Source organism: Phaethon lepturus, unplaced genomic scaffold, assembly GCF_000687285.1.
Source record: "Phaethon lepturus isolate BGI_N335 unplaced genomic scaffold, ASM68728v1 scaffold46287, whole genome shotgun sequence".
Classification (NCBI taxonomy): Eukaryota; Metazoa; Chordata; class Aves; order Phaethontiformes; family Phaethontidae; genus Phaethon; species Phaethon lepturus.
The window spans coordinates 2,243-12,867 of NW_010554923.1; the positions used below are offsets into that span (position 1 = coordinate 2,243).

The 10,625-nt window shown below is 37.3% G+C and overlaps 2 protein-coding genes across 2 annotated transcripts in view; one reads left to right on the forward strand and one right to left on the reverse strand.

Moving 5' to 3' along the window:
* Positions 1–6,007, forward strand: part of TXNL4A (thioredoxin-like 4A) — a gene marked incomplete at its 5' end in the record, with an annotated part of 8,245 nt that extends 2,238 nt beyond the window's left edge. Inside the window, 2 exons of the mRNA XM_010291994.1 lie at positions 4,708–4,811; positions 5,737–6,007. Of these exons, the coding sequence (XP_010290296.1) occupies positions 4,708–4,811; positions 5,737–5,908 (276 nt within the window). The remainder of the gene's footprint in view (positions 1–4,707; positions 4,812–5,736) is intronic.
* A 390-nt stretch (positions 6,008–6,397) lies between these two features.
* Positions 6,398–9,996, reverse strand: HSBP1L1 (heat shock factor binding protein 1-like 1; the record flags this gene model as incomplete). Its single annotated transcript, XM_010291995.1, has 3 exons — positions 6,398–6,471; positions 7,782–7,896; positions 9,884–9,996. Coding segments are annotated over 3 exons (302 nt in total), but the record flags the coding sequence as incomplete, so codon positions are not given.
* Between the last annotated feature and the right edge of the window lie 629 nt (positions 9,997–10,625).

Genomic DNA, 10,625 nt, shown 5'->3' on the forward strand with positions numbered 1-10,625 from the left:
GGTATTATAGTTACTGGTATTTGTAATTAAAGTTGAGCAAAGGTAATCCATTTACTCATGTCTATAGTTTTCAAAATTGTTAGCTGTAAGTATTGGTCTCAGCAGTATGCCTCTCTTTTCCACTATAAATTTATCACCTAAACTTACAGCATAATTAGCAAGAAAAAAAATTCAAATAAATATTGACAGTACAGACTTTCAAGTTGGTACTTACTGTGTTGCAGCCTCTTTCAGTTCAGTAATGCAAGTCTGATAGGCTTCTTCAACTTGGATGATTTGTTGCAAATTCTAGTCTCAGTTCCTGTATTTTTTTCCTGTGATTTCCTTGTCCATAAAGATGTCTAAACATAAAAAACATTGTCTAGAAGCTGGTTAGGAAGATGAAATCTTAGCTCTTGTCTCAGATTTCCTTAGGTATTTCTGTATGCACTTGGGGCCATAAGGTAACATGGCTGTGAGATTTGCTTCTTAAAGGGAGCTGAAATCTTAACAAAAAAAAAAAAAGAGTATTACTTAGCCCTAACAGAAATTTAAATAAATGTCATGGCTGTTGCCATTTGTCATAGTCAATTAGTCAATGATCATAGTTCTGTGGCAATCTCATGTTGTAGGAATGCTTTTTTTTTTTTTTTTGCAATAACATTGTTAATGAAGAAATTCGGGAGGGAGAACTTCAGAGGACAGATGAGATTTATTTCTTCTGGCATATGATTTTTTCCTATACCTGTGTTTCCTATTTACCAGCTGTGTGGTCTTGATCATGATAGGATACAGAATCTGTATCTTATATTAAGTGTTCTATAGATTCCTCTGCTTTATTGTCTTGAGGCGTTCCATTTAAAGATTTAATAGTAGTCCACCCAGGCAGATATAGTTCTGTGAACTATAAAATAGCCTGTAACTGTGGCTAGGCAATAATGTACTTTCGGTTTTTGTATACTCCCATTGAATAACGTAGACTAATTTGTGAAGCTACAGTAAGAAAAAAAAAAAAACACCACCAAAATCTCAACCAAAATTAAAGCTAAATCCATGAAAGTAAGTCTGATAAAATTTTTAATCCATGCTGCTGATTGGCTTTTAGTTTCCTACTCCAGCAGCTATGATGGCCTGGTAAGACAGAGAAAGTTTTAGGTTGAAAGATGGATAAAGGAAGTCAGAGGGTCAGAAATAAATACATTCAAAAGTTAATATCTGTCTTGTTTTTCTGCTGAAAGTGTTCTTATCTTCAGGTGTTTAAAAAGTGTGGAGCTGTCCAAAAGGAGGTCTATCACTAGAGGGTATTTTTTTGTTTGATTATTTTTTTGTTTTTCAGAAAGCAGCTGACTTACTGCAACAAAATTACTGTATGTTATGAGGTTAAGTACTTTCAGAATAAACTTGTGGTGTTATGTGTTCAACACATTAACAACCTCAGTGGAGACTCAATTGTTACGACTGCAACAGCTTTTATTTAGTGTGTTTTGCTTGCTCAGAGCTGTGTTTAATTCTTGTTCTGAGGTCTCTATGCTGTATCCCCAGCTATAACTTAAAAGTCAGAAAGAAAACTTCTTAGCAACCACTGTGAATCTTGTTCTATATAGGAATGTAGTTTTTGAATCCATCCCCCAGAGCTGTCATGTCCCAGTGAATGGGCAGAGGTTTTAAGCTTTGGCTTGTCTCCACAGACCTACTAGCTCAAGTATAGATCAACTTCTGCATTCACACCAGCCTAAATCCAGAAATACTTCAATTGCTTTTGCTTAAAATGAAGCCTAAGCTAAAGCCTTGTGAAATAGAGCCGTCTGTGTGTGAAGCTGGCTCAGAAGCTCCTCTGTGCTCCTGTGAACTGGTCAAGACTGTGCGGAGATTGACATTTGAGTAGTTCTGTAGTTCTTGTGTTGAAATAAAAATACTTTTTGGTGACAAGCCTGCCCAGCCTGGTGTGGCCACTAAACAGTAGATATTATGGCCACTGCAGTGCTTCTGCATCACCTTTTCCATATTTAGCCTCTTACCTATGTTTTTATCTAGTTAATTCTTTTGCCTGAATCCCAACCTCCTGCTGCTACATATTATATTGGAGTGTTGCATGGCAAGACCCATGCCATGGGCAATCTTGGTAGCCAGTGTCCAAACTCAAACAAAACGCATTATTATTCAATGCGCTTGGATTTGGAGTCGTCATCTTGTCAGATTTGAAATTAAGAAAGCAAGGGGGAAAGAATAGAGCTGCTTTTAAAGTTCTGAATTCAAATTTGAGAGTCTGTATCTAGCTTTGAGGCCTGCTTTATACTTCATACAAGCTTTTGAGCAGGTGACTGTCATGTTTCACTTCTGTAGAAGTAGGTAGCTGTGCTTTTCTTCCCATATAGGAGAGAAGGAAGATTCAGTTAATGTCTGAGATACTTGGATTATGGTGATAACTGGCATATGTGCTGTGCAAGGGTGATTTGAATGATCCAGACCTTTTTGAATAAGGTTTATGTAATAACTTATTTAAGACTTAAATAGTCTGGTTCTCTTTTTCTAAAATGTTAGGCTGTTGATGTTCATTGCTAGTTACAAGTATTTCTGGTTCTGCAACAGCTCTACTAAATTAAATGTACATAATGTAAAGCTAACTTTTAAAGTTTTGTTGTTCTAGTACTATGTGGAGTACACAGTTCTTGGAAGTAAAATTTTGGTTTAACAGTGCTTCTGTAGTGGTCTTCCGGTGCGATATATAATCTCCTTGGACTAATCTTTCGGAGAACAAAGCTGGTCCTAAGAATGTTGTATTAACGCTTAGTTTAATTTAAAATAATTTCTAATCTCCAAATTAAGTAAGTGCTCAAAGATTGTTTAGTTTTTTGGAATTGCAAATGTGTTGTAGAAATTTCCCCACATGGTGAGGCTGTGCTGCTGATGCTAAAAATGTCAGCAGGATGGAAGAAGAAATTATAGGAGAAAATGAAAATGGCTCTTCAGGTTTTGTGTGGGGTTTTTTGTGTGTAGGTTTGTTTTTTTTTAAACAACAAACAACTATCTTTTGCCTCCTAAGGCTAAAGCAGGGAGCAACTTCAGTCACTTCTCAGCTAAATTGTTGACTCTGAACATCCCATTAAATTTCTTAGAAATCTTTCATATAAAACTGAAATGGGCATGAACAATCACTTCAGAGAGTGTTAGAGTTTGATATTATGACTACCTTGGGTTTTCAAGGCTTTACCTCTTGCCTTGTTTTGGAACATGTCTTAAATTGGATGTTTTTGTGAGATTATTTGTGAGATTATAACTGGCTCTGTAAAAGCACAATAAAAACTATTTAAATGCTGTTTCAATCCAGAAGAGATTATACTTTCTTTGCTACTAATACTTATTTACATCTTTGAAGTGTGATTTGTCTTGAAGCAGAAGTCCATTAAAATTTACTGTGTGCTCCTTTTTTTTTGTAAACAAACATTTCCATACTTTCTCGATTAAAAGTACCTGCTAGGTTGTTCAAGTACAGGGTATACCATATATAATATTTTTCTGGTATAGTCTAATCCTGTTTTGTGGACTGAAATAAAACATCTTTACATGAATCAGAAATTCTATGCATCATAGCATTTCCAGACATTTGATAGCAACATGGACTAGATGACCTTTAAAAGTCCCTTCCAACCCAAACTGTTCTATGATTCTATGAAAATTAGCAAGTGAGAAGTACTGTGGCAAACAGTAAGTTTGTCATAAATCTTAGACCACATGCGTTAGCTCAGACTGGTAATTTTATATAGTCAAATGGGAAGGACCAAAATACTATTTCTGTGTAAGCAAGGATCGAGGGCAAGGTTGTGCATTCATGGTATAATGTATGAGTACAGTTAAAGGTTCGTGTAAGTTAGATGCCTACTGACTTAGATTTTAGTGTGTGTGTGTTAATTTCTATTATACCTGTACCAGCTAAGTTTAGAAATTAAAACTTCCCCTAGGTCCACTTAAGGTCAAATATGCTACATCTAGGAAACAAAAATGTGACATTGTTTTCTTTCAGGAATGAAGACATTGACTAACATTAAAGGGGAGGGATTCTTGTGCATTTAACTCAGTGACTCTGTAAAATGAAAGCCTGTTTTACCAGAATTGCCCAGAGAATAGCTTCTCATCAAGGTCTTTTTGTATTATAAATTAATGTTTTAAGCTCCTATCTTAGCTTTACACCTCTCAATTTAGTAATAAAAGCTGATAGCTTTTTTAATCAAGTTTATTTTCATTTCATGAGCCTTGTTAAACAAATTAGATGGCTTATGGGGGGGGGGAAGTGCTTGGAGGCAGGCACTGGCGAATTTTAGATCATTAATTTTCTGAAGTCTATAAGTGGCTCATGATGGAGGCAAAATGTGTCAGCTTGACTTGCACAAAGCAGTTGCTCTACTTGTGTAGAGCTATGCATGTCACGGTGAGGTCTCGGTTGTATGTAAAGCGCATTTGTTTCTCTGGGTGTTGATTTAGCATGGTATCTTTCCAGTTGATACTGGATGTGAAATGAGGGTCTTGGCTATATTTAAAAATATTTTACATGTTAACGAGTCATTGTGGTTAAAAATAATGGCAAGACTGTTTACTGTGACTTTTATGACTTAATATTTTGGAAAATAAATGTTGCAGTAATGAAAACTTATATCTTTTAATCACTAATACAAATAATCGAAGGCTTGGTAATATATATTGCTTTTATATTTCCTGTTTTCTTTTGTTTAGGTAAAAAACTTTGCTGTTATTTATCTTGTGGATATCACTGAAGTACCAGACTTCAACAAGATGTACGAATTGTATGATCCCTGTACCGTCATGTTTTTCTTCAGGTACATGATGGTTCTAGAATGTAACTCAGTTAACATATTTGTGTGTCAAATGCAGTGCTCGGTAGACCATTTCTAAATGAATATTAGCATATTGATGCTTATATTTTCATTGCTCTACAAAAGAGTAAACTGATTAAAGAGGAAAATGACTTGTTTTCCAATTAGCCTACTAACAGTGTTTTGGTAATAGAGTACAAATTAGTGATAGTGAAAACTGTTTTTGTTATCCACTGTTTTTAATTTTAAATCAAACTCCCCGTACAGAATACTGCAGTAATATGGCAGTCAAACTTGTCAAAGTTGCTTTAAAGATATACCCAAAATATTAAGATTTTTTTGAGCTAAGGCAGCTACACTGATGAGATAAAATGTATTACTGACAAGTGTGGAACTCTCTCTGATATTAGTAGTAGGAAAGAAATATAAACAATGAGGAATATGCTGAAGGATAATTGCACTGAGTAGCAATCTTGGGACCATGTTTGCAGTCTTCTAGCTTTAGAAATAGGCATAAAATGTCAACTTGAGTGACAGGAGTGGATACTCTTTCTTTGAGGCTTATTTTGCAAGCTTTATAAGGGCTTTTTTTGAATCCTTCAAAGCATTCTTGTGGGGTAAATTTAGAGGTTAGATTTAGACTAGATATAAGGAAGAAATTTGTCACAATGAGGGTGGTGAGAGATTGGCACGGGTTGCCCAGAGAGATGGCAGATGCCCCATCCCTGGAACCATTCCAGGTCAGGCTGGACGGGGCTCTGAGCAACCTGATCTAGTTGAAGATGTCTGTGCTTATGGCAGGGGGTTGGACTACATGACCTTTAAAGATCCATTCCTACTCAAACTGTTCTGTAATTCTATGATACAACGTTTCTTTCCGAATTATAATACCATATTAACTTGTCTGTTTTTTTCTTTCCCTTTAAAGGAACAAGCACATCATGATTGATTTAGGTACAGGTAATAACAACAAGATCAACTGGGCAATGGAAGATAAGCAAGAGATGATTGACATTATAGAAACTGTTTATAGAGGAGCCCGCAAAGGTCGAGGTTTGGTGGTATCGCCAAAAGATTATTCCACTAAATACAGATACTGACATTTTTGGGGGGCTGCCTTTTTTTAACTCTACATCCACTTAAATTTATTCTTGTGTATGTGTGTACATATATATATTTTAAAAGGAAAAACCCTACAAGTCCTTCAACTTTGAGCACATTTTGAATTATTTAAAAGGTTTGAATTCTGGAATTACGTTTGGAAAAGTAGAAGACATGAAGCCTGGAACTGTCTGACTGCAGTAATACTGTAGCTGAATTTTGGCTTGGTTTTTGGTCTTATTTTTATTTTTTAAAGACTTTACTTTGTGTTGTCCTTTTGGTATTACGTATTTTTGTACAGAAAACACATTTTGCAGAAATCTGCAAGAAAAACATTTCAGCTGTTTTTATTTACTGTTGTTACACAAATGTCTGGGAAAACTATGCTATAGCTTTTTTAAAAGAATAAAGTGAGTTCCCCTTATTCAACTTAATTTTCTTCACCTAATTAAATTTGAGAATGAAAACAAATGGAATTGGATGCGAAGTCATAATGTTGAAGATGAAGGCTTATCACTTGTGTCAGCATTTCCTGGCATAGTATTTTGGTCTTCTGTATCCACTAAAAATAGGAATAAAACAGTAAGGTGCAACTAAGGTGCAAAACTCAGAGGAAATTTCTTCCATGACCTTGTGCACGCCTTCCGACTCCCCCATCCTCCCACAATCAACTTAATTGACTTGTGGTGGTGGACTTCTTTTTCATGGTGATTATGCATACAGTCCTCAGTTTGAAGCGCTTAGATTCTGCAGTACCAGGGGGTAATTGTAGTTCTGGAGCTGGCTGCATAGTCAACAGCTGAAGACAGGATGAGGTGTGCTTTCTGTCATTTGACCTACAATTTGTTTAATGGTATACTAAAATGCATATATACTCAAAGACTTGATTGAATTCCACTGTGGCATGGCTTCTGAAGTTTCCATTTGCATTTCTGACACCTGTTTTGTGGTAATGGAGACTGTTCTGTGGGGGTTTTGTTTTTAAACAGATACATGCATATTTATAGGGTAAAGAAAAAAACAAGCCAGGTTATGCAGAGAGGGAGATACCTGTACTTTTGGTCCAGTTTGTCACAAGACAAAATGCTTTTTGACAAATATGCTTTTTTTACTGTCAAGTGTGTTTTAAGGAATTTAGAATGAGGCAACAAAGTAGAACACAGGGGCCCAATTTCTGCTTAAGTTAATCTGGTTTGCAGTGGTTATTAATTATGGAATCATTTATGTTGGAAGGGACCACTAACCTCCCAGTCAAAGTAGGTCCTACTTGATGAGGCTGCCCAGGGCTGTGTCCAGTGTTGAATATCTCTAAGGATAGAGATTCCTCAGCCTTTCTGGAAAGCCAGTTCTGCTGCTTGAGCACCTTCATAGTTGAAAAAAGTGTGCCCTACATCTAGCTGGAATTTACTGTGTTCCAGCTTGTGTCTGTTAACTCTCTCATAAAACACCACCACCGAGTTGAACTGTTCCCTATGCTCTGCTATGGGGTAGCTGTTGCCAGCAAGAAGCCATAGTCTTTTTCTGAAGGCTGAACTAACAGAATTCTCTCAAACCCTCATATGCTTTGTACTCCACCATATACTGGTGGCCCTCTGTTTTGACTCCCTCATAACCATGTATTTCTTGAACTGGGGAGCCCCAAAACTGATACAGTATTCTGGGTGTAGTCTCACTAGAGTTGAATGGAGGGGAATGACCTGCTGGCTCTACTTGTGGTAACACTGACCAGGATGTGGCTGCAGCCTCTGTTGCCAGGGCACCCTGCTGACTCCCCTTCACTTTGTCCTCCAGACCCCACTCCTTTCCTGCAAAGCTGCGTGCCAGCCCGCTCACCCCTGCCCCTCACAACTGCCCTGCACAGCATAAGCTTACCCTGTCCTAGAGGTGAGCCTTGACACTTGGCTTTGAACTTCATGAGGTTCCTGTTGGCCCGTTTCTCCAACCTGTCCTCTGTCAAACCCCTCTCAGTTTGACGGTGCTTGCAAATCTACACTGATTAATGCATTGATTAGAATGTTTTCTTGATATTAATGAAGACTCTGTAATAGTGGCAAGTATTAACACCTGCCAAAGTTTTAAAAAGCATATTTATCCTTCATTAGCTGAGGTATTCTATTTACCTGGTAATGCTTCCATTTCTGCATTTGTGGTAAGATGTTCCCATTAAGTTTCAAACAGACTTCCCTGCAAAAAGTGCCAATGTTTTGGTGTAAAAAACCTTAAAGGTAGTGTAGATGTTCTGATTTCTTTGACTCTACAGTGTCTTGTACAGGACGTGTTAACTAGAATTCCTTATCTATCTCAAACTCTTTAAGATAAGATCTTTCATCAAAATGGCTAATGTTAAAGAACTGAAATGGGCACAATATGTGTATCTGGATGATGTTATCTGCACAGGTGTGGACAGCTCTGGGTGTGCTTGTGAAAAGACTGACAACTGAACAGCTATAATCTCTGCAAATACGGCCATTTCTTTTAGTGCAGAACAGTTTATGTTCATTGGACCTCTGAAGTTTTGCAAAGTTACCTTTGTAATAACGTCAAATAAGATAAGGTGCATTTTTTAATGCAAAACACTTAAAGGAGCATCAAAATGGCACATGCAAATGGAAACGAATCTTGTAATTCTGAGAACATGAAATTAAAAAGGCAGCAAAGAAACATGATTAAAATTTTAATATTATTAAAATAAATGAAATACATTTTCATACATTGAAAAAGTTTGTAACTGGATATAGTTTTCTATCCAAAATAGTAGTTTTGCCTCCCCTGAAACTAACAGTTCTTTCCCAATTACAGGAAAGACGGTGTCCCTTTTAGATGAATAAACCCAGCTTTCTCTTTTTTCCTGGGGCAAGAGTTTAAAAAAATTTTTGAGATTCTATCGTGATATGATGCAAGCGTGTGTTTTCACAGACGCTTTTTGTGACTAGTGACAATGACTGTAAAGTCCCAGATTCAGTGCGGTGCTGTTCTCCCTTTTATCTTTCTTGATCACATCCTTGTTTCAATGCTGCAAAGAAACGGTAAATAGGTTAGTGGTTTAATTATTCATTAATGTAAGTCAGCATAAAAATAGGAAAGTCTCTGCACAATTAAATACATCTTCATGGATTGTCTTCTTACAGTTTTGAAAATTATTTTATTGCTTATAATGAAAAAGGTATCAGAATGAATAGATGCCTAATTATTTACAGACATTCCTGTCCTTCACTGGGTAAGCAGTCTCCAAATGACAGAAATAACCAGTGCGTCACAGTTAGTCTCAGGAAAAACGTGCAGCAACAGGAAGAACACGTCGCTGGCACCCACGTAACACGGAAGCAATGCTGTCTTGTAAATTCACTGGGGAGGTGGGGGGGGGGCATTTGCAACAGATAGCGATTCAAAACCTAGAACGCAATCCTGAACTGTCGCATGATTTTATATTACAGAGTGTTTGACAATAATGCTGAAGTTATCCTTGCTCCTTCCATCCCCCGTCTCACTGCTGCAAGAACAAACAACTGCTCTGTTCAGGGTGAAGGTATTTACGAGGTGTGCTCTGAGCCACACTGGGAAGCTGGAGCAGGTTTAAAAAGAGATATACATAAATTTATACCAGCGAGAATCCTCAGTCAGATAGGCTGGCATGCTTGAGGGACAGCAGTAGTGGGCAGGGGTGCTTTAATGCACGTGTATTTCATTTAAAATGTCCAGCCTCAGCTTACATACTTGGGATTAGTTTGCACTACTAGAACAGATGCACCAAGCTACAGTTTGTGTTCTTTTGAAAAAGCGGTAGAATTCTTTGGCTCCTGGCAGAAAGAAATCCAAGGTAATTTGAAATCTTTTAAGATATCGCAGTATACTTTAAAATCCAAGTAAATGCAGGTATGATAAATATGTAAACAGTATTTTCATGCTGGTTGCTGCCTATAGTTCAAAACTAAGTGGAAATATGTAAAATACAAGTAAAACTTAAGTTTCTTTACTCTCAACTCTTCATCGGTGTTTTCTATCCCAGCCTCTGTCATCAGGTCAGTGACATGCTTCTCAAGATCATCAATGCGCTCACCCATTTCTTCCAGTAAGAAGTTAAAGATAACTTTATTTATAAATAAAGAATTCTATAATTTTATAGGGTTTTTTCCTTCTGTGAGAAAAACATGGGTTTTCTTCCAGATGTCTCCGCCCCTTGCTTATTCAGGTTCAACACTAATGCAAGGTGAAGCTGCACAAGGTTATTATGAGACAGATAAGCATCCAAGTTCTAAATATTTTCAAATGGCTTCCTGTATGCCCGTGAGTCAAATGGAGTATTTTTCTGTGTAAGAGAGAGTTTTCTTCCCAAGGAACTATTTTGGGTGATACCATACAGTCAACATACGGTATCAAGAGCACTGCTAAAACATTACTCTTCTCTTACACTGGAGCAGCCAATTCCTGAAAGGTCAAGTTACAGGAAAAATAGAAAATGTAATAAATTCAGAGTTTCAGAAAGCAGGGGCGGTTTCTGTAAGTACATCTAACGCGAAAGCTCAGAGCCCCTTCGGGTCTTAACTTCTCTTTTCGAGGGCTCGTCTTCCCACGCTTGGGATGCCAACAGCCGGTTTTAAACCAACAACATGCAGCAATACGCGGGTTTAAGCGGCATCGTTGAAGATGACCGCTTTTTTAACGTTCCTTCAGAACCCTACCACGTAACTTGCCGCTTATTTTAAGCAGTAAGACCAG